The following is a 25,094-nucleotide window of genomic DNA, read 5'->3' as shown; positions in this document are numbered from 1 at the left end:
ACTTTTCTTTCAAAATGATTTATGCTCAATTAAAATTAAATGACCCGGTCTTCTTGCCACCTATCTCCCTATCTCCATGAGCATACTCAATACAGCAAAAGCCAGGCCCTCGCAGCCATGGTTGGCTATAAAATTTCCCATATTTGAGACTGTTTAAAGTCCTAAAGTGGTCATTTAATCCAACGTTCCCAAGTTTTTAATGGCCACAGAGACTTCCAGTTAAAAGGAACAATACTAGAAGCCAGATATTCTGACTGGAGGTTGACAGAGGTTCAGATAGGCAGAGTTCACCTTCATCACACTCTCTTTCCCTTCTGTTCACAACAAGAGACCCTCAGGGGCACCACTGAATATGGTCTGAAAACCACAGCTGTACCTCACTCTTATCTCCCCAAGTATTGGACATACAACAGGACAAACAACTTGAGATCAGAAAAACAAAATAAAAAAACTACTTCTTCCCTATAATGCATGGCTTCTGAAACTTCAAACTAGCTTTCAGTATTATATTTTAAAATGATAAAATCTAGTTCATCAGGTGAAGACCTGTAGTGTATTTCTAAGAACATTCATTCACAGTTCTCCGCATTATGGGAAAGAAGTCTGCTCATCCAGTAACCTTCTCTAACATCCACCTTTCTTAAAAATGTCTGCCCTCTGGAACCAAAGGTTAAGGAGCTCAGGTTTTGGTATTTGTGTTTCTTTACCCAGAGGTGGCTGACGGATGAGGTGTATATTCTCAAAATGCTTGAGGCATATTGTTCCTTTTTCTCAACCATCATATTTCCCATTAATCATTTACTTTTGTTCAGCCATCTATCTGAAATGGTAACTCCTTCAAATCAATAACACTAAGGATACAAAGGAAAATGTTCTGATATCCAAATTAACGCCACTCTCTGAATCTTCTTATAGCTCAGTATTTTTAAGGAAAAATAACAATAAAGGGTTGACTTTTTGATGGGTTTTCCCATAGGAAATCATCTCTATAATACAGTAACACTGCAAATAAATTAAAAGATATATTTGTCTGCCAGCTTTCTTTCTAATCAGCTTGCTCCTTCAAGGGGTTCCTAATTTAGCACCACCCTTTGCATTTATCTCTTCTTCCAGCTCCCCAAACATGACTTCACATCACTATTTAGTCTTATATTCCAAAGTCCAGCAACAATCCCGTAAGACAGTGGTTTGACTTACTTTGTTGAAATATCTTGCAGACTCCAATACAAATACTGGTAGTGACCAAATGATGCAAATGACTCATTTCTGACCACAGTAGAATATTACATAGCGAAATCGGATACCCAACCTTGCTGCTTGTCTTTTAAAGGAAGTTCTTATTATAAGGTCGCATGTTTTGAATGAGGGTTTCGCTTAAACTTTTCTTAGATAGCCCTTACATTTTTAAGAACTGGAAACAATAGAGTTCATTTAGGCAGACTGATACAAAATTGTTGACTTTGATTTTTGATATATAAAAACGGCCAGATCAGTTCCTTACCACAAAAACATTAAGTCAGTCCAGGTCATCTGTGACCGGCAGAGAAACAACAAGCAAACTGCAGCAAAGGAAAACAGAGAAGACTTTTGAAGGCCTGGTCTAATCTACAAACTCCAGAGATTACTTAGAAAGTTCTGTTTCCCACATTAAGACACAAGGAAGTGCCTAAACTTGCCAATACTCTCCCTGAATTCATCCTCCAGGCCTTAAACATTAGCCTCCTTTCTTGAGAAAGACCCTGAATCTCAGAAATGCAAAAGTATAAACTGGAGAAAGCTACGGCACCCATCAAGATTAACTGCCCACAAAAAAATTCTGTTCATACTGACAACATCTAAGAAAGAAATACAATACAACTCTTCCCAAATTTAACTGTAAACTCCCAAAAATAAAGGGCTCAATTTCCAAGTTCAAATGATAATACAAGTGATGTCAAGATACTGAAAGTCCCAAGGAATTAGGCTGAATATTTTTAAGTTCTATTAATACGTGTTTGTGTTAAAAGACGATACTGATTTCTTACCGACAAAAATTCCCTACTACAGAGTTTTTTAGTTTATGTTTCTGCTTAGGCTAGTGCCTTTATCACCTCTATAAGGAAAGAGGCTTTCAGAGGAATTTTGCTTGAAAAAGAAATTTGGGTCAGAAACTGAAAAGATTACCTTCAGCTAACGTCTTGATTTCAAACTACTTCATTAGAAAAATCTGTAATAGCACAATGATATTTGCATAGCTGTAAACAATGACTTTCTAAACCTCAGAAAAATAACACATCTTCTGTGTAGTCACCAGGAACAGGTAGCGAGTGATGTATTTGGTAGCAATATGCTTCCCCTGGAAGGATAATTTCATTTTGAAGGCTCTGGAATTCAGGTTTTATTTCCCTAGGTGAAGAGAAAACATTCTTTTAGGTAAACTGCCAGATCAAATACTTCAATATGCCCTCTTAAGGAGTTTCCAAGTATCATTCTAAGCATAATGTATGTCTCCCTAATGGTGCAGCAGGAAAAAGAATGTTTCTGAATAATAAAGAGACTATAGCTTTAACCAAGATGTGTGCTATTGTTCTGGAAGAAGAAAAATGAGAAAACTTCAGTCACTGGCAGACTGTCATTTTTATAGCATTCTGTATGGCAAAGAGAGTGCAAGTCTTAAAAGAAGGTGAAGCAAATTACATAGCTGTTCTGGTTCTATAGGGAAGAGAGGACTTCCACTAGAGGGTACAGGGCCCAGGAATTCAACTAGGGCCAGCAACACAAGAAAATCACATCAGAAAGGAGGCATTTTCCATAAGCCCCTTAAAATTGAAATTTACCAATGATTAAAAAAAGAGAAGTACTTCTCTCACCTTTGTGGGACAGCACAAAAGGGGTAGGCCTGAGTCTTCTGTTGCAGTGAGAACAGGGAGCTTTGAGAACACCTGAGAACAAATTTTGTGATTTCAAACTACCCTTTCCTACTTCCTTAAAATGTGAACAAATAATTGAGGTGGATGAGTTGGAAAAGGTTAAGAACTCCATCTGCCTTCTTCTACATTTGAGGTAAGTCTGACCTCCCAAATTCCCCAATCTCAGTACAGTTCAGGGAATAGAGAAATTGACTAGTGTCTGGGTTCGTGATTCTTCTTGTGTATAAACCACACTACAGAAAGAAAGAAAGAAAATGCAAATAACCTAAGCCAAAGATACAGTTAACAACTAAGAGAAGTGTCACATTTATTTCCAAATTGAAGTAAATTATGTTGGTGATTGCATAGAAATGGAAAAAGTAAGTATTCAGTTAGATCTGAAGAAAATTGTTCTATCAGCTTCCAGAACAATTCCTACTTACCTGAGGAAATTAACAAGCAACTTTCATGGGACTAAACAGTCCTCATCCTTTCTGAAACCAGTTTCCTATGTCCATTTTTCTAATCTGCCTCAACAGCAGCTGAGCTCAATAGTCACTAAAATGGAAGAGCGCTACACATCTAGTTAATCAATTAGAGTTTTATATTTAATGCTCTAAAACTGGTGTTGGCAAACCATGGCCTGTGGGCCAAATTTGGCCCATTGCTTGGTTTGTAAATAAAGTTTTATTGGAACACAGCCACCAGGCTCATTCATTTGTGTATTGTTTATAGATGCTTTCACGATACAACAGCAGAGTTGAGTGACAGAGATGGTATAAAACACAAAGCCAAAAATATTTACTCTCTGGTCCTTTACAGAAAAAATCTGCCAACCCTGGTCTAGGATGTCACAGTCAATATTCTACAGAACAGAGCTACTGATCCTGCGCGGTATATAAACTGCAGCCTCCTCCCAACAACAACAAAAAAAAGTTTGCAAAATTATGTTTCATATACAATGTAAATTTTCCTAGGGAAAAGGTCCTAGCTTTCAATAGATTCCCAAAAGAATCCACAGTACCCAAATTAAAGCCAAAAGAAAAGGAAAAAAAAACCCCAAGGAGCATCTTTAGTTGTCAGCACATTTAACGGCGCTAGAGCCACTCAAACACAAAAGGAACACAGATCTCCCAGAATAAAATAGCTTTCTTTCTATTCTATTGGGTCTGGTACCTCCTTCTTCCTAGATTTTACTCTGGTATTTTTCCATCTGACTATGTAAACTTTCAGAGGCCTAACTGAAAACTGCACCTTCTATCTGCAAAGTAAAAAAAAAAAAAAAAAAAAAAAGTCCTATGAAGTTGCCATTTATTCGAATACCTTTTCACTTGCTAATTCATTAAAAGCAGAAGATCCTTTGAGCCAAGAAATCCCTCTTCAAGTCATAGATAGATGTTAAGAAGGCAAAACCCCAGCACAATAGATATTTAATTCATTTTACTAGATCTGACTACCAGCTCCAATAAATTTTGTAAACATACAAATCTTACCTTCGAGGTCAGAGGGAGTAACATAGCCAAAACAGCATTTGGGTAGGAAATGAGGAACTACATATCCATTGTCCTTTCAGGCCAAAGAAAAAAGTGTTCTGTTAGACACTTTTAAGAGAAACAGAATTGTTTCTCTGAGCATAATAACGCCCCTTGGTCAACAAAGACATTTTAGTGATAAACTATGAAATAATAACCCCTCTCTGCTTCCTTTGAGATTATAATTCCCAAGACACTAAATCAATTCAATGGGAGAAATCAGGAACCCTGTCCATCTTAGCACCAGCCTCCTCCGATGCTGGGGCTTGTGAGTATTGCATTTTTCTAGACTAAGACACTATGGCATTGCAGGACTGATGAACAGCAAAGGAGAGTAGGGTTGCAATTAAAAAATGAATTAGCCTGGCCGGGCGCCGTGGCTCAAGCCTGTAATCTCAGAACTTTGGGAGGCTGAGACGGGCGGATCACGAGGTCAGGAGATCGAGACCATCCTGGCTAACATGGTGAAACCCCGTCTCTATTAAAAAATACAAAAAAACTAGCCGGGTGAGGTGGCAGACACCGTAGTCCCAGCTACTAGGGAGACTGAGGCGGGAGAATGGCGTGAACCCAGGAGGCGGAGCTTACAGTGAGCCAAGATCCGGTCACTGCACTCTAGCCTGGGCGACAGAGTGAGACTCCATCTCAAAAAAAAAAAAAAGAATTAGCCAATGGCAAGCAAGAACAATACTAATATTAACAAAACAAAGAGTGAAATAATGTGGAGAGTTGAGTGGCCAAGAATTCCATTTTGAGGGTCACCAACAGCAGACAGTGCAAACATTGGCATAACAGGTATCTGTGGTCCCCAAATTATGTACTGAGATATCCCAAGGCACCACAGCACGCTCACAGGCTTAGCAAGATGTTATAAGTTTTTTGTTTTTTTTTTTGAGATGAAGTTTCGCTCTTGTTGCACAGGCTGGAGTGCAATGGCGCATTATCGGCTCCCTGCAACCTCTGCCTCCCGGGTCCAAGCAATTCTCCTGCTTCAGGCTCCTGAGTAGCTGGGTTTACAGGCATGGGCCACCACACCCGGCTAATTTTGCATTTTCAATAGAGATGGGGTTTCATCATGTTGGTCAGGCTGGTCTCAAATTCCTGACCTCACGTGATCCACCCGCCTCAGCCTCCCGAAGTGGTGGGATTACAGGCATGAGCCACCGTGCTCAGCCAATGTTGGAAATTTTTAAGGGAAACGCAGTGTCATATGCAGGACACTGTGCAAACTGCTATTATTAAGCTATTGGGACCTAATTACTTAAAACACCGAACTATTAAGTATACATTTTGGCCTGGGGCACCATGAAAAAAATTACTAAGACAACGAATGGTACCCTGAACACAGAAAGTTTAGGAATCTCTGGCACATACAATTTTTTGTTAGGCTTGAAAGATATACAAGAATTGTAAAATACAAACAATTTCAAGCCATGCCCATACATACTCGTTTCCATTTCAGATGGCTTAAATGTGATAGAAGCTGCTTATTAAACCCATTTTTTTCTGATTAAATCAGTGTGACCAAACACAGTCTTTAGGAAGAAATAGATTATTCCCCGACATCAGGGACTTCAACCACAGAAAATAGGTGACTTTCACATGCAAAATCGGTGACTACCTGATATTTTATCAACAAACTTATACCTTTATGGGGGTTCTATCTCCTTCAAAGTAGTCACTTTGGGAGATTACACTTATTCTGGGGGAAGAATGACTCTACTTAAAAATAATCACACAGGGGCAGGGGTGGTGGGGGCGGGGTGCGGAAATCTTCATTTGAAATTATCTTCAGAGCCCATGACATGGTGTTTTACAAAGATTCAGTGATGCTAAAACTCCAGCTCTGACGGATGATTTAACTTCTAGAAATTGTCAAACACAACTTTGTGCTAAATCTGATCAACAAGGCAGGTAAATCAGAAGGAAACACCTGGTAAGGATTTTTGTAAAAAGCAAAACAAACAACAACAACAAAAGTAATAATTCTCCAATGATGACACACACATCTCAGGGGAGGGAACAGATTCTAAAGCCTTTTCTGAAAGAGAAGTGGCAAAAATAATTTAATAGCATTATTCATATAAATATGGAGTCTCTCAAGGTAGCTACTCTGGTGGGCAATATTCATTGATACATACACACATAGGGTAATTGTCTTAAAAGTTATGCAGATTACTTTTTGGGGCACACCTCTTAAACTAATCATATCACAAGAGAAATGACTATTTTAATAAACATTTTCAAAAATTTTAACATGGACAATTATATGAAACAAAATCAAATACATTTGGGGAAATAAGTATGATCTCTTTTGTAGAGCTATACTGATTTCGTAATACATTGAGAGGTGTAGACAGGGCCCATATTCAGATGGGCTATGCTGGTGAGGCATTAACTATTTTGAGAGTCATCTGTGAATACAGATGTCTTTATATATAAGTCTATATGTACACAATACTCCCAATTTATATCTAGTTTAGGTATCTTGACTTTTTCAAAAGCTGGTTGATTGGAACTTACAACACAGTTTTCCAAACAGAACACCATGCTGTAAAATTTAGTCTCGTGAGGCTATCAAGTCATTCTTTCGACTTTAGCGCATAAGATATTTAATAACAGTGCAAAATACTGCTTCTCTGGGGAAAAAGTGTTCTAAATTTCCTATCAGTATCCCAGGAACATGTCTTCCCTCATAGTTACAAAGAGATTTCCACTGATGAGGACAGGGAAAGAAATAGGACCTGTTCTTACTACTCTCTGCACGTTACTCACTGCAAATGTTCAAAAGAAAGTAAATTTAAGTCAGTTCTCTTTAGAAGGTACTAGGTCACTGTTCTGAACCCTGCTTCACATCAGAATCACATGAAGGTGTGTAAAAAACAAAACAAAACAAAAAACAAAAAAAAACCACCAATTCCTAGGCCCCACCAGTTAAATCCAAATCTCTAGTGGCTGGAACATTGGCAGCGACAGTGTTCACAGCTCCCAGACAGTTCCAATGTGCACCAGGGTTGAGAACCATAGACTGACTTGTTCTCTACCCTGCTATTAATATGATTCTTTTTGCAAGTTTGGCCTAGGTTCACAGATGGGAGAGGCATACATATGAGAAGTTACACATTTTGTTTAGAATGTCTCAAAGTGGAAAAACAGGTAAGAGTAACCAGACCTAGACCAGAGAGACAATTTGCTTTACATCATTCACCAAAAGCTAACATGGAGTAACCGGATTTTTTTTTTCCCTATTGCTTCCTGTTTTCATAGATGAGTGAATAAAATAAGGAATACAATTGCAATTTTTCTCTTGGTCTCAAAGAGAAGAACTTCCAGATTTAGGAAGATAGATGGGACAGTGAATGGCCATCATCACTAGGCTGATACTCCTTTTCTGGCTAGAATAAAATGAGGACAGAGGTAGCTTCAGAGCAGAGGAAGCTCATGTTTAATCAAGCAGATAGATCTTGGAACTGAATATGAAGAAGTGTTCGGAAGTGTCACACTCATTCTGGGTAGGAGCAACTCTTGTCAAGAACAAGGAGGAAAAAATGCAAAGAGAGAAAACTATATGATTGCACTTCAAAATCTAAAAGGGGAAGGAAGAGAGGATTCAGGGAAGCAATCCTCTCCATATTGAACTTGAGGCCAAGAAAGAAAAAGTACGGTTTTCTTTTTTCTTTTTAAAATAAAAATCTTCTGTCCTTCCTTGTCCAAAAACAATGGTTCCTGGTTATTCATCATAGGTCTATATTTTCCCTGTCAATTACTTCACTCCTTGATCATCAAGAAACCTAGAGCTACAAACCAGAGAACCTATGGGTATATTTAGCCATGAGAAAGAACTTCTGTTGCTTAGTCAACCTGCTAGGAGCTCATGAAGAAGCTCATCTCCTATAGAGGAGTCAGCTATTGCACACTGCTGAAGAAAGATGTGGCCTCAACTCAACTTGTGGTCGTCTGGTAGTCCATGCCTAGGAATTAATTCAACCTTTCCCATTATTTCCTCATCTTATCAAAGAATTACTCTCCTATTCTAGCCCTTCTATGAATAGTAAGGCTGCTTCACTGAACAAGAAAACAAACAAACACAGCCAAAGAGTGCATTAACTGCAAAGGCAATCCTTAGAACTTACACATGGCAGGAGGGACAAACGCAGAAGAAGGCACCATTTTTTTTCTGTAGTTTAACACATCTCCCCCTCAAAACTGACAAATGTCCTCCTTACCAAACAGAGATGCTCATGGAAACCGTTTGGCAGGACTTGCGAATTGCCAAATATACAGAGAAACACACACCCAGGTAGATGAACAGGTAGGTGGATATAAAATCATATTACGAATCACTTTCCACTAATACTATACCCCAAGTGTCAGGAGAACCAAATGTTTTACTCTTTGAGCTGTGATATGAGTGATTTTTACGTTTTCCAAAGTTGGGGAAAAGAGTATGACCACAGCATCTTGCCACTTCCCCTAAAAGATGTGGTGATCACCCAGGATTGGGCAGATGTTTGCAAAAATGGCAGCAGTCACAACAGCTGGAACAGACATTTCACAAGAAGAGCTCCTTTTTGATATTTTTATAATATTCTCAAAGATGCATATTAAATAATTTCTTCTGGATCACAGACACAATTGAACTTAAAAAATAAAAGCCCTATAAATATTGCCAACCCAACCTTGTCTTTTTTTTTTTTTGAATCTCCCTTCTTGTATAAAATGGAATCTTTTCAAGCAAGCACTTAAACATAAATATTAAAATAATAAATGGGACGAACTACAAATCTACTTATAATTTCATCACTACTGTAGCACCTTTTTGTCAGGGCTAATGCATTCATTTTGTAAAGAATAAGAGAAGTCTGAGAAGCTTGAGGACTCATATGACACATCATTAAATATTTAATCACCTTTTTAAGTCCTAAGCCTTTATCATAATTCATCCATCTAGACAGTTCATTCTATACTATAGATCCCAAGGCCCCCTCAAGAGGGAGAATAAAAAGAAAATTGGGAGAGAAAACCCTCTGAAAGGCAGGGTTCCATTATCTCAAAGATGACTTTCTATTGATGCTGTAGTGAACTTGCTTCACCCCAAAACCCACCAATCCACAGTAGGGTCAACCGATTAAGTCCATTGCTTTTTAGTCTCCAAGAATCAGTTTTACAAAAGATGCCACATCTGTTCCTTTGGATTCATGTAGAGTGAAAAATGGATGTTGCTGGAAAAGAAAAAGAAAAAACATGGCATTAGTATTTCTCACTGACAAACAATATATGAGATTAGCAAATGAATAGATCCGCTTGGTACAGGGATTAAGTAACCCTATTAGAGCTAGGCTGGGCTCTTCCTACCCTTTCCAAAATCAAGCACACACCTAGTGATGCAAACATTTTAAAGATATCTCTTAGTTGTCACTCTTGCCATCCTGATATCTCCAGGTTTCCACTATATTCTTTTTTTTTTTTTTTTAAGTTTCATCTACGGCAACATACAAAGATTGACAAAAAAACAACCCAAACTCTGATTTACAAATAGCCCTGGGCCCCACAAGGTCATTTTAGGCTAACATAGTAGTAAGATAATAAGACAATTCATAGGTGTGTGCACTTTTTTTTTTTTTTTTTAGATGAAGTCTCGCTCTGTCGCCCAGGCTGGAGTGCAGTGGTGCGATCCTGGCTCACTGCAAACTCCGCCTCCCGGGTTCAAGTGATTCTCCTGCCTCAGCCTCCCGAGTAGCTGGGACTATAGTTGCTTGCCACCATGCCTGGCTAATTTTTTGTACTTTTAGTAGAGACAGGGTTTCACTGTGTTAGCCAGGATGGTCTTGATCTCCTGATCTTGTGATCTACCTGCCTCGGCCTCCCAAAGTGCTGGGATTACAGGCATGTGCCACTATGCCGGGCCAAGTGTATGCACTTTTATTTCTCAGGAAAAAGATAAATGAATGAGAAGTCAATTTTGTTGAACCGTAAATGTACAAGGAAGGTAGCCCTTGCCTTTGACATTGGAGAATTGGTTTAGACTGAAACAGTTAATGCCATTTGCCAAGCCACGAGTTATACTTATGTCTCTCCTGATGAAGAGTTGATCCATCTGAAAAATAATGTAGACTGCCAAACTCTAGTTATATGCAGAGAAAATTGAACTCGGAGATTGAGGATTGAAAAGGTAAAAGAAGAGTCTCTATCCACACAGCTCAGATCAAGTAAATTATAAAAATATAACAAGTCTTGTGCTTTGCTAAGGGAACAGGCATGGTGTGTGATTCAAGAGGTCATGCATTTCAAAACAATTCTGAACAGGAAGCCATTTTCTCTGCCCTAGAACAATTCTCCCCAAATTGCTCAATTTTGTTACAATAAGTGGCCAACTCTCACAGTGGAACCTGCCACCTCTACTTAGAAAGATATATCAGGTCATGAGCCACAGTTCTTACAGTGGAAACAGAACCAGCCAAACCCAGCGGAAATAGAACCAACCAAACCTAACCAAAAAGGATAATTCCTACAGGCAGAACTTAGTCCCACGTGTCTCACCTCCCATGCTCACTTCCTTGATTGCCTGGTCGTACTATTTTCAATGACCAGTTGAGTAGCTAAATGTAAGCATTTTTACATCCAGACACATAAGTGACTCAGTTTCCCCTGACTTTAGGGAATTTAGTTTACAACCTTTATGTTGCCCAGCTGTAGGTTTTCTAATTATATTTGTTTTAAACCTGACAGCGGAGGGTTGGATGAGTCGGCTCTGTGGAAAACTGAGTTCACATCCATGGAAATTCTAGGAAACAATGCAAATGGGAAAGGAACAAAGAAATAAAAACCCCAAAGAAGATAGCTGGTCACGATTAAGTATCATGACTCAGAAAATGGAAAAGTGATTTTCTCCCTTTGCCCATCTGAGGACACAGGTTGGGTGCTGGCTCGGATCCTTACACTCATGAAATCAACTGAAGCTCTGGATGCCAGGTCCTTCCTCCCGAGCTCCCTCAAAAACTAAATAGCAGCCATACTTCTGATTAGTAATCATATACACAGCACACTTACTAAGGGCTCTACCATCATACTTACTAGCTTTCCCACATCCTCTGGACATTTGGAAATCTTTTAACGTCCTTAAAAGTTTTTTACTATCAAAACAGGATAGCCCAAACCTCAGATTATCTTTGTGACTGCTTCCAACACCTGCCAGCCCCACCTTGCCTTTTGTTCTGCTAGTGGCTATTAGTTCAGTGGATGTAGCCTGAGTCTGCAAATGAATTAAATAACTCGACTTGAAGTCTTTAATTAAAAAAAAAAGAAAATCCCTAGGCATCTTTCCATTTATTCCCAGGCTGAGAAAATGCTATGACAGCCAGAAGGCCAGGGGGAGGGGAAAACGGGCAGGGATGTCAAATAGAAAGTGTGACTTGCCTTCTTGTGTGGATTTTGAGGCTGCAAAAGGTTAAGAGGGAACCCAGTCCCTTCTATAAGCAATGAATTAAGATTAGCAGGGGCAGCAACCAGGAAATGGGCAAATGAGGGAGCATGAATAATACTCAGACTATAGTCCCAGGCTGGATTTCCAAAAGAGAAGTCAGGGAGACAAGAAGGGAGGACTTCACACCATTTAGGCTCACTGATGTGCCTGAAGAAAACATGGAGATCCATGAACATACTGTAAGGAATAGACAGATAAGCTACGGTCACCAGCAGGTCTCCCTGTCCCATGCACAGCACCTCATCCCTTAAGACTATCGTTTTGAATGGGTTCAGGCATCTTTGTTTAACATACAATTCAATCTAGAACTTCCTAAGATAATTGGAGAACATAATTATTTCATTGGGCAATCACTTGAATGAACTGGTTATCATTTCTCATGATTATCATCTAGGACAGGGATCAGCTACCTGTGACCCAGAGGCCAAATTTAGCCCACTTCCTGTTTTTTAAATAAAGTTTTATTGGAACACAGCCACACACACACCCTTTTTTTTTTTTTTTTTTTTTTAACACATTGGCTATGGCTGCTTCCACATTGCAATACTGAATTGAGCCATTGTAAACAGCAACTGTATGGCCCACAAAGACTAAAATACTTACTATTTAGTCCTTTACAGAAAAAGCTGGCTGCTACCTACTTTAGAAGAATAAATTCTACTGAGTCATACACCCCAGTGACATTTGAGAAAACAAGCAAATGAGATGATCTTAAAGAATACACACCCTTCAATCCGTGTTAGGGAGAGAAACATTTGGGATTTCTATAAGAGGAACATGTCTAGGTTAAGGCCTTAATTAAAATGTCCTTCACCTGGAAAAAGGATTCTTTTTTTCCTTCATACTTCCTCACCAACTCCTTAAATCTAAACAATTGCCTCTCAGCAAGTGTTTTCCCAATGCTAAAGTCAGGGAGTTTGGACTCAGATTTTCCATTTGAAAACCTCAATTCCACAGGAAAGCAGGGAATAGTTAGAGCCGTAAAAGGCAAGTCCATTTCCAGAACCACAAAGACGAATGCTGTAAGAAGAAAATGGGAACCAACATGGTTTTATAACATTAATATATATGTAGGCCATAAGATATCACAGGATTAGAACATATTGCAAATGTAGAATTCGACTTCAGCTGCCCATGTATATTAATCATTCTTTTTCTCAAGCATGTTTCAGTGAAATTTCTGATCAGAAACCACTTGGAAGAAGGAAAAAAAAGTTCTGTATTTTAAATAGCCAGAAATATATAGAAAATGTTCTTCTTGTCTGAAATTAGTTACAAAACAAGGTAACTTTAGAATAGGAATACAGGTGCACACTTGTAGTCCCAGCTACTTGGGGGGCCCAGGCAGGAGGATCGTTTGAGCCCAGGAATTCGAGACCAGCCTGGGCAACATAATGAGACTCCATCTTTAAAAAATAAAAAATAAAATATAAATAAATAAATAAAATAGGATTACAGGCTCCATAGTACCCTACAAGAATAACTTTATATCTACTGTATTTTATGTGAAATTAATTCAAAAATGCCCTAGCAGGTGCATAAGCATATGTAAAAAGAGTAGACAGAACTGAAAAAGCCTTTGACTGGCTATCAAAAAATAATCAGGAAGAAAATATTCAACTTAAACATGTAGTATGCTAGGATTTTCTCAAACATTACTCATATTTCCTTCTTTAACTGTGAGTTTTAGTTGAATAAAACTAGTCGAGTGCTGAGCACCAGGGGGCTGCCTTTTAACGGACCCAATGGAGGCCCAAGGAGATGGCCTCATCTCCAGTTCATCCAGTTGCAAAATGGTTCAATCTTCAATCAAAGCTTAGGCAACAGAACTGAAAACCTATGTGACTGGCTGTAGCTATCATGCATCTTCCTGATCAACTTTCTATAATTCTTCCTGACTCGACATTTCCAAGCTGTGCTTCCTCATATCTAAGCCACCTCACCACAGCATTTGACATTAGGAATCCGTGCTTCTAAGACATGCCCTGAGTTGGTCTTGAAGACAGCAGGGTTTGTGGCTGGGATAGCAGAGGAGCAAGCATTTAATGCCTGATGAATTCCAGTAAGAGAGCAAGCATTGAATGCCTGATGATGTGTTCCAGTAAGAAAGGGTGTCAGTGTTTTATTGCTTTTGAAACTGTGCATGAATGTGACTCTTCTTTCCCCCACTAAAATGAAAACCTTGATAATTGAAGCAAATCTAGGAAAGAGTTAACACAGATTAGCAAATAGTCTGAATTTTATGTATTTCTTCCCCTCCAAAAATGTGTTTCTCCTTCATTCAACATATACTTAGATAAAGCAAAGCATTGCCAAGTTTAGGTCCTTGCCATTTGTATTTAGCTTAGAATCATTAGTAATTAGCTTAGAATTGTAGTTACCGAATTTTGTTTGTTTGTTTGTTTTCTTTGAGACGGGGTCTCACTCTATCACCCAGGCTGGAATTCAGTGGCACAAACACGGCTCACTGCAGCCTTAATTTCCTGGGCTCAAGTGATCCTGCCACCTCGGCCTCCTGAGTAGCTGGGGCTACAGGCAAATGCCACCATGCCTGGCTAATTTTTTGTACTTTCTGCAGAGGTGGGGTTTCGTCATGTTGCCCAGGTTGGTCTCCAACTCCTGGGTTCAAGCAATCTGCCCACCTCGGCCTCCCAGAGTGCTGGGATTACAGGCATGAGCAACCACTGTGCCCTGCCTATAGTTACCACAATTTAAGAGAAGTTATTTTAATACAACAATGCTAAGATCTTACTTTCACTCTTGCTTTTCATGGATATAGCAAGTGATAAATTGTGAATGCTGAGGGAGTACAATTCAAACTAATAATGCTGGCCGGGCGCGGTGGCTCAAGCCTGTAATCCCAGCACTTTGGGAGGCCGAGACGGGCGGATCACGAGGTCAGGAGATTGAGACCATCCTGGCTAACACAGTGAAACCCCGTCTCTACTAAAAAATACAAAAAAACTAGCCGGGCAGGTGGCGGGCGCCTGTAGTCCCAGCTACTGGGGAGGCTGAGGCAGGAGAATGGCGTTAACCCGGGAGGTGGAGCTTGCACTGAGCCAAGATCCGGCCACTGCACTCCAGCCTGGGCGACAGAGCAAGACTCCGTCTCCAAAAAAAAAAAAAAAAAAAAAAAAAAACTAATAATGCTTTGTCTTACTTTTTTCCACCAAAGTGAAAACAAAAAGCAAACATTTTTTTCCCCTCCCTAGCTACCCACCAAAAAGTTGTTCATCCAATTTAGGCCAGACATTTTATCAAAAATTGATCAGTCAAATAGCATTTAAGTTTTTCTCATTATTGAAATCTCTTACATCACACTTTCCTTAATTTTATCATAGTAATATGTGGCTTCTCGTAGCTTTTAAATTCAAAAATATAAATTGTATACACATAATTTGCTCTGTATCATGACAGGTTTATCAGCCTGAAAAAAAATTGCTAAGAATAGTGACAGGTTCCAACCTATGTTTAAGAAGGATGTAGGATGAACTCTTTTAACTCTCTTTCCTGGAGTTCAAAGAGTTCAACCAACTCTTCCAACATGGTGATGTGATGATAATTTAGGTCTTAGTGACTTTGCCTTTTATAGCTATTAGTATACTCATGTTTACATTTCCAACAATACTCACCATTAGCTCTGGGTATGTAGGCCGTTCTTTGGAATTCTTCTTTAAGCTTAAAGAAAAAAAAAAAATCATTAAAATCTAGAAGCCTTATGTATTTTCATTAGACAAGGATTTCAGAACCTGTAGAACACTAAACATAATCAGCTTTAAAAGTGTATTGAAAACACAGCCTCCTATCTTGACTTTCCTCTTCTGTAACCCTTATGTATTATGTTTTAAATCACCCTGGTTGTACCTTAATGGGAAAAACAGTTGTGTGTGTGTGTGTGTGTGTGTGTGCGCGCGCGTGCACACACTTTCCTTTTGATACTTTACCAATGACATACAGACTAATTTTTCTGATCTAAAGCCATTATATTCCATCCTGGCTAACACGGTGAAACCCCGTCTCTACTAAAAATACAAAAAACTAGCCGGGTGAGGTGGCGGGCGCCTGTAGTCCCAGCTACTCGGGAGGCTGAGGCAGGAGAATGGCGTAAACCCGGGAGGCGGAGCTTGCAGTGAGCTGAGATCAGGCCACTGCACTCCAGCCCGGGCGACAGAGCAGGACTCCATCTCAAAAAAAAATAAAATAAAATAAAGCCATTATATTTCAAAAATATCTACGTTCCTCAATGCAGCTTTTAATGCCATTTCCACAGACAAAGAAATTAGCAGGTGTTTCTTACATCGCCATTTGTTATCTCTTCACTGTCAGGTACCTGGTTCTTTTTGCTTCTGTTTCCCATGAATATATAATTTGCTTTTATATAGTCCTCACCAAACCTGCCTGAGATAGAAGCAATAAACCCCTAATATTTATTTTCTTTTCCTTGAGACAGGTGCTGGCTCTGTTGCCCAGGCTGGAGTGCAGGAGCATACAATGTTGGCTCACTGCAGCCTCCACCTCCCTAGGCTCAGGTGATCTTCCTGCCTCAGCCACCTGAGTAGCTGGGATTACAGGCATGTGCCACCATGCCTGGCTAATTTTTTGTATTTTTTGTAGAGGCAGGGTTTCACCATGTTGCCCAGGCTGGTCTTGAACTCTTAGGCTCAAGTGATCCATGTGCCTCAGCCTTCCAAAGTGCTGGGATTACAGGTGTGAGCCACTGTGCCCAGCCCCCCATAACATTTCTAAGGTAATACTACTTGTTTATGACAAAGGTAATAAGACCTGCTTAGGACAGCTGATAAAAGAGAAAGCACACTCAGTGACAGCAATTACTCTTTTAGAAATACTTTCCGGTCATGTGATATTGTCAGGTGACTTCTGGTTATTCTGCTCTCTGTTGACACAGACATTTAATAACATTTGATACCGGAGGCAATAAGTGCTGTTACTTATTATTTAACAGTAATAAAACTGTAAGATGAAGAGACCAACCCATCACCCCATCCTCAGCCCATCCCTATCCTTTATCCAACTCTGGCCTTCAAATGAAAAAAAAAAGAAAAAAGAAAGGAAACAAACAAAAAAAAAAACAGTTTACTTGGAGGTGGAATCCCAGGTTACAGAATGGAGAAAAAGATGATTTTGAAAACTATGATTTGCAAGGCAACCTACAGACTCCTGTGCCCAGTGGGCCACAAAATCATCCATGAATGAAAAGGAGCTTTGCCTGGCATTGGAATGGAAAGGAATTTTGCCTGGAATTGGAGGGATCAAAATGTAACTGATTCTTAGGTTGCTGGGATTTGAGCTAATGGATCATTTTGAGCAAATGGGATCTAGTATGTGTGGCGCGAGCTCTGCCTCACCCTCTGAAGCTAAGCATGACAGGGGTAAGGTACAGAACCATGAGACAACGAAGTAGTTCAGGCACTTCGAGAAACTGTGGTTTAAAACGAAATAAAATTAAGAGAAAAAAAAAGAGAGAGAGAGAGAGAAAGTTTTTGAACCAAAACAACTTAAAATCAGCCTACCAGTTTATTCCAGGCAATGCTGTGGGTGGAAGCCAGGGAACCTGAGACAGGGTACAGGTAGATGTGAGGACAGAAGTTTCAACCTGGAACTGAGGGTAGACCTAGGACCTAGTGACCTCAGTGACCAGACAACCTATGAGAGCAAGTTTCATCTCAACTGAGGATAAAAATAAGAGCGCATTAGAAAGAGGAATTAACAGCTGGCAAAGTCCGATTGATATGGGAATGTGTGCTGAGTGAAATGAATGAGTCCGTGTAACTCCCACTGATGGTTTTGTAGGTACCTAGATGCTGAGAGTCCACATGGGTGGTTCTCAGCTGGAGGTCATTTTGCTCCCCAGGGAATATATGGAAAACGTCAGGAGGCATTTTTGGTTGTTACACCTGGTGGCAGGGTGTTACTGGCATCTAATAGGTAGAGGTCAGGGATGTTGCTAAACATCCCACAATGCACTGGGCAATCCACCACAACAAAGAACAATCTAGCCCAAAATGTCAGTAGTGCAGAGATAAAGAAACGCTGTGCTATGTGTAACAGGTGATCCCTCCTTGTTGCTGCTTCCTCTCCCCTTCACTTAAAAGGAACATCTCCAGCTGGTTTGTCTGTCTTTAAGCACATTCTCACCACGACCGTCTCCTGCCCTCAGCCCCAGGAAGCCAAAGTGTTTCTTTCTAAGTTCAAGAGCTAGTTTACCTAGAAAGAAACACAGAAGAAGCAATGTGATCCCAGGAGTATTGCTGACTTGCACACAGACCCTAGTAAAAAAAACAAACAGGCTAGAAGCCCTGAATTTCCCACTATTGTTCAAAGCAAATCAAAAACCAGAAATTCTTCTCTATCGTTGGAACAATGTAACACACTCAGTAAATAACAAAAAGCACAAGCACAACATTAAATCCACACTCAATATTCAAATGGTTGATTCTGGTGTCTCTATTTAGACCTTAAACTCTGCATTGCATCTGGAACATTCTCATTGAGGACCCAGGCCCACTCCGTTACTAGCTTTCATCAGCCAACAACAAAACCAAGGCAATGTCAGGAAGAAAAGCTTGTTTCTCAAATGTAACAATGTGCCGATTTTTTACTTTATATTTAGCAGAAGAGATAAAAGGACTTTAGCAGACTTTATATTTAGCAGAAGAGATAAAATGGATCATTTTGAGCAAATGAGACCTGGCACTTGTGACGGGAGCTCTGCCTCACCCTCTGAAGCTAAGCATGACAGGGGTAAGGTATAGAACCTTACCAACAAATAGATGAGTTTAAATATCTCCATTTTAAAAAATACTGTATTTTTTAAATGCTGTATTTTTAAAAAATACTGTATTTTTTTACATGCTGTATTTTTTTAAATACTGTATTTTTTAAAATACTGATTTTAAGTCAGGATATCTTATCTTTTCACTTCTGGAACAGCTTATAAAAATTTCTCGGCCAGGTGCGGTGGCTCACGCCTGTAACCCCAACACTTTGGGAGGGCGAGGCAGGTGGATCACTTGCGCTCACTTGAGGTCAGGAGTTCAAGATCAGCCTGGCCAACACGGTGAAACCCCGACTCTACTAAAAATACAAAAATTAGCTAGGCATGGGGGCAGGTGCCTATAATCCCAGTTACTAGGGAGGCTGAGGCACAAGAATCACTTGAACCCAAGAGGCAGAGGTTTCAGTGAGCTGAGATTGTGCCACTGCACTCCAGCCTGGGCAACAGGGTGAGATTCTGTATCAAAAAAGAAAAAAAACAAATGTCCAGATTTTTGTTAACTCTGTATAAAGAAAATATAGGAAAGTACCCTAGTTGATCCATCATAAAGTGTTAAGGATTCCTGAAACCTCCAAGACTACTGGCCAACAGGCTATTCCTGGACTCATGGCCCCTGATTACAAAGTTCACAATCTGCCCCAAACACTACCTCAGAATATGAATGGAAAATACTTACACAGCAAAGCAAGGCTGTTTATTAAATTAATGTAACTGATATAACCCATTCTTTCCATCTTTTACTTCAAAACATGGGCTAAGAATAGCAAAATACTCAGGATAAGGTTGGGGGGAAAGTAAAGTTTCCATGTTTAGTAGGAAGTACTTGAAATTCAGTACACAATAACAACTTTGGAGTTCAAAGCAACACCGATTTCTTTTTGAACTGGAATCAGACTTTTGAATTTTCAAGAGGCTTGTCATTTTCAAGCGTGCAATTAGCTAACTGCCCTAATTCTTTTTCCAAATGCCACAACACACGCTTCTGACCATAGCTGACACTAAAAAACAGCTCATGCTGTCTTGAGAATTGCTAGCTTGAAGTCTGTGCTGACCAGAGGATTTCTGCCTATTTGATCTCCCCCGATCATTTCCAAGAAGGGCTATTTGGTGCATCCACAGAATAAAAACACATTGCGCCTTTCAAGGCGTACACTTGTCAAAAGCTAAATAAACATCTAGTGCCTCTTTTTACTGTCCTTCCTGCACAAATAGGAGATTGAATTTGACTATGTTTTATACTAGCTTCTCTGAGTCAGACAATATCGACGCTTGAGTGGGCCTCCACCACCCTTCGACATGCCATCAGACTGGTCAGTTGGGCCCACAGCTTCTTAAATAGGCCTGGAGAGAAAGCCAAAGGGAAGTCCAGCTGTTTTGGCACTCGGCAGTTGATTTCCAGTGACTTCCTTCTGTGAACCGATAGGAAGAGTTTATGATGAAACCGGCTAAGATTCATCATTTGCGAACTCGTTTGTTAACCCCTCTGCAGGACTAGAAAGCAAGACTTCTCTATTAGACTTCTCTATGATGAATCCCAAAACAAGGCTGACATGGTCAACACAACACAACCCAAGAACTCCTTAAAACCCCTCTGATATGAAAGAGATACATAGGAAAAAGAGGAAGAAAATCTCATTCTGTAGTCCTATCTCAAAATAAACACAGAAAAGAAGTGTTTGTAAGAAACCATTGTGGGTTTGCTTTTTTCCTTTGTGTTCATATGGTTAACTCTTCTTTCTCCTTCAGGAAACATTTGTCAGATGTTACTGCAAAAGAAATGCAAAAACTGGAACTCTGGACTCTAGGTCTAACTTTGGGTGCGGTGATGATAGCCTGTAAGAGCTTTTCTACTTCACTCCACAAACTATGTGATTTACTGTCAACTAACAAGCACTGATCAGTACTGATGGGCCAGACGAGTGGCTGCCAAGTCAATTCCCTGGATACAGAATTACGGTACCTAGCAACATGGAGATGGCATCGTGCCAAGTTGATTCCTTGGGTGCAGGTGTATGATAGCATTGTGACATCAAATGCTTAGGTAGCATACACAAGTTCACAAATACTCTGATGGTTGCCTAGGCTGTGGGTAATGTGTTCTTTTTCTACACACCAAAGACAGACGTAGGAGATAAAAACATAGATGTATCTATCTTGAAATTTGAGATTAAATATTTCACTTTCCAAATACGTAGCCTCCCTTCCCCACTCAGCACAAAGAGTTGGGACTTTCTGAGAAGTCTGGGAGGGCCATAGCCTAAGTAATAAAAATATAAAAAACATGGAGGTCACAAGAAAAAAAAAGGTTCTTTAATGAAGATATGTCTCAATAATACAGCTTTATTCATGAGAAAAATAATAGCTGATAAAGGGGAGTTATGCGCACAGGGAATAGCCCTCTGTTCAACAAGAGGTAGAAGATCTGTTAACAATCACTTTTCTTCAGGAGGCTGAGGTAGGAGAATGGCGTGAACCTGAGAGGCGGAGCTTGCAGTGAGCCGAGATCCGGCCACCGCACTCCAGCCTGGGCGACAGAGCAAGATTCCGTCTCAAAAAAAAAAAAAAAAAAATCACTTTTCCATTCTTTTCACCAAGCTCCAGATCAAACCTCAAGCTTTCAATAATCAAACAAGTAAAATCACTAGATTGCTAATGGATGATGTACCCATATATCAATATACATATGAAAAATCAAACTGCTTCCATAAATTTCTAGGACAGTCATAAACTCTAAAAGAAAATCGTTTTGAGTATAAGATGACTTTTTCAACCCAGTTGACAAATAATGTTCGTCCTTAAAGGATATCAAAGAAAATATATTGGTGGTTTGTGGCAGGCAAAAAAATTATTGACCTGGAACAGGAGAGCTTGCATGCTGAAAAAGTCAATTTGAGGATAAGGAAGAATGCTCATAAAATTCAGAATTAACAATTCCCTTCTATTTCTTAATTCCCATACCAACAAAATGACTATTTTAGACAATTGATATTCTTAAGTATAGCATTCTACCAGAATGACAATACTGAAACTTTGACGAAGGAAAATTTATCTTTTAATGACTTTTAGGGTAAAGTGATTTGGGTTTTGTTTCTAGATATTTTCATATTTTATTTTATTTTATATGATATCTTATTTATTTGATTTTAGTTTTATCTTATTTTAGCAGGGTCTTGCTCTGTCACCCAAACTGGAGTGCAGTGGCACAATTATGGCTCACTGCAGCCTCAGCCTTCCATGCTCAAGTGATCCTCCCACCTCAGCCTCCCAAGTAGCTGGGACTCCACGTGTACACCACCACACCCAGCTACCTTGTGTATTTTTTGTAGAGACAGGGTACTATTTTTAATAAACCCAGATATAAGACAAACTGACTTACTTGAGTAGAAATGAAATGACACTGAGCAAACAGTATTAACAGAATTGACAGTTTCAGGAAAGCTGGGACATGTCTACGGCTCAAAATTTTTTAATTAATGAACTGTGGTAGCTGGGTTAAAATAAAAGAAAACGAGAGAGAAGGGGATATCTTAGCAGGTGGCCATGAAGTCACTAAGGGTGTTAAAAGGAGAGAGTAGGCACAGGGCAGTCATTATATGAAGAGCAATGATGTGTATCTGGAACTTCCACATATGTGTGCACACATTACAATTAGAAAACATTTATTTCTCAAGGTGTTCATTTTTAAAACACCTGTAAAAAGTTTCAGTGTTCTGATTCTTTGGAGAAAATTCTAAGTAAGAGAAAAAATACACTGGTGAAAGAAAAATCAAGCAATTGGATGATTTTTTAAAATAAATTGAAGAAAATAAGCCTTCTAAACAGAAAGTAGTTGATGGCAGGTCCATAGATCATGCCGAAACCCAGGGTTATCACCGCAGCTGTACATAAAAATGACTTGAGAACATTTTTAAAAAATTAGTATCTTGGCCCCTCCCCAGACGAATTAAATCAGAGTCTATGAGGATGAGTCCTAGGGGGCAGCGATTTTGAAAGCTCACTAGAGTTTTATAAATGAGCAGCCACAGTTGAGAATCATTGGATTAAACTGGTGATTCACAATGGTAGACTCGGCTTTCTCAAACTTTTCACACCAGCCTCGTTCTTACCAAAATTTCCTAAAGTACCCAGAATCTTGGGAAAAGGGGACAGGCAGGAGAAAGGTAATAGGGAGAATAATTTGAAGAGACTTAGCTAGATAAGATTATTCCCCATTACCACCCCTCTTGAGAACTACTGTTCTGTACTACCCAAGACGCCTCATCCCTTTTTTTGTTTTTTTTTTTTTGGAGATGGCGTCTCTCTTTTATCACCCAGGCTGGAGTGTAGTGGCACAATCTCAGCTCACTGCAGCCTCTGCCTCCTGGGTTCAAGCAATTCTCCTGCATCAACCTCCTGAGTAGCTGGGACTGCAGGCATGTGCCACCACACTTGGCTAATTTTTGTATTTTTAGCAGAGATGGCTTTTTACCATGTTGGTCAGGCTGGTCTCGAACTCCTGACCTCAAGTGATCTGCCACCTTGGCCTCCCAAAGTGCTGGAATTACAGCCATGAGTCACCACGTCCAGCCCCTCATCCCTTTTTTTGATGTGGCCTTAAACATTTGAGGATAAGGCAATAAATAAATAAATATCCAACCAACCAACCACAAAAAACAAGTTTTTGAATCCAGAATGCAAAATCATGAACCCATCCTGACAGAGGTACTACCACATCCAGCACACTCCCTCAAGGAAAACAGACAGGAAGTAGCTAGAAGATATATATTTTAAGAGGCATCCAACAACTACTGTACTAGCACTCGAGGCTCCAGCCCCTCTCTAGTCATCCAGTCAAAAACAAAAACAAACAACTGCAGACCAGCCTCAATACATCATCAGGGAAAAGTACCAGGGATGAGGAGGGGCCCCAGGCTAACAAAGAGTCCAAGAGTTCTTAGGTTCACAAGCAACAGACAGTTGCTTTGTTTTATGTTTCTTCTACGTTTCCTGATGAATGCTGTATTCACAGCTTTATGTTTTTATTTCTTATTTATTTGTTTTGAGATGAAGTTTTGTTCTTGTCGCCCAGGCTGGAGTGCAGTGGCGTGATCTCGGCTCACTACAACCTCCACCTCCTGAGTTCAAGTGATTCTCCTGCCTCAGCCTCCCAAGATTACAGCTGTCTACCACCATGCCCAGTTAATCTTTTGTATTTTTAGTAGAGTCAAGTTTTCACCATGTTGGCCAGGCTGGTCTCGAACTCCTGATCTCAGGTGATCCACTTGCCTCGGTCTCCCAAAGTACTGGGATTACAGGCATGGGTGCTCCACCTCACAGCACTTCTAAAAAGCATGGAGGCCGAGGAATGAAGCCATGAGGAAGATGTTCCTTCAGCTTCCTCAGTAACTCAAACAGCCTTCAGAGCTCCAGACCCTTCCCCAGCAGTGAGTACTCAGAACGGCCCTCCTCCAAGGATCACAGCTGGGCCTGCCACCATCTCCCAGTCCCCTTCCTCCTAATTCTCATCTCCTTCTGTGGGATGGCCAAATACACTAACCTGGCTCAGGGATGTGCTTCATTTCTGGCATCCCGCTTCCAGCATCACTTGCCATGATCATTACTATCAAGTCATGCCAGGCATCATGACCTCTACGCACACAGAAACGACTTGATCGTCTAGAGAATACTTTCCCTCTGTTGCTTTTCTTGACTGCCCTGGCAGTTTTCATGAACATATAGTTTACCACATGAGTATGGCTCCCTCCCTCTTTCCACCGCAACTTTCTTTGGATTCCCTTCCCAGAACTTCAGCATTGTCTCTTATGGTGGGCAAGTTTCTCCACAGTTAGCAAGTATTCAGTAGCAACCAAGGTTCTACAAGACTTCTGAGGACCTAAGAAACACTCTTAAACTACCCACTATCTTCTCACCCAAAGCAATTCTTCGCCTCTGCTCCCTATCCCCAGGCCTCTAGTGGGTCCCATCAGCTTTCTCTTTATGCTCTAATTGACATCAAAGTGCTTGAAGCTCACATAAAGGAGTTTCTTGCTTTTGTGACATTGTGAATGATATTCCTTCTGTTTGGAATATGTTTCCTTTCCCATTTCCCTTTTGCTTGGAAAACACCTCTCACGATCTCAGCTCCGGATTTATCTCCTCCAGAAAAGCCTATCCTGAGGTCTTCCCTCCGAGTTCCTTAAATCGCCCATGCCCCTATCTCTATCACTGGACTTGCCACTTTATACTATAATTATTCATTTAGGAGATTTCTCTACTTGACTTTGGGCTCAGCGAGGGCAGGTCATCTTTGCTTCTCCAGCAGAGAGGGCGCACTCCACAAATGCTTTCGGAATGAACGTATGCATGATGGAGACAAACCCGATGGAAGAAACTCATGAGAACTCATCTTCTTTCAC

General features: G+C 40.1%; 1 protein-coding gene across 4 annotated transcripts in view; it reads right to left on the bottom strand.

Annotated features, from left to right (window-relative positions):
* The window catches only part of MAP2K6 (mitogen-activated protein kinase kinase 6), a 149,741-nt gene that overhangs the window by 9,354 nt on the left and 115,293 nt on the right, over positions 1–25,094 (bottom strand). For 3 of the 4 annotated variants that reach the window (XM_033181979.1, XM_033181977.1, XM_033181980.1), the window contains exons 11-12: positions 15,536–15,581; positions 8,599–9,642 (exon numbers count right to left, since the gene is read on the bottom strand). In XM_033181979.1, coding sequence (XP_033037870.1) covers positions 9,565–9,642; positions 15,536–15,581 — 124 coding nt within the window. In that variant the 3' untranslated portion in view covers positions 8,599–9,564. Of the gene's footprint in view, positions 1–8,598; positions 9,643–15,535; positions 15,582–25,094 lie in introns of those variants that run through there. The other variant, XM_033181978.1, reaches the window with a different exon arrangement.

This window comes from Trachypithecus francoisi, unplaced genomic scaffold (genome assembly GCF_009764315.1).
Source record: "Trachypithecus francoisi isolate TF-2019V2 unplaced genomic scaffold, Tfra_2.0 Lachesis_group20, whole genome shotgun sequence".
NCBI classification, from domain to species: Eukaryota; Metazoa; Chordata; class Mammalia; order Primates; family Cercopithecidae; genus Trachypithecus; species Trachypithecus francoisi.
The sequence above is the reverse complement of the archived record's forward strand: the minus strand, read 5'-3'. Positions and strand labels throughout refer to the sequence as shown.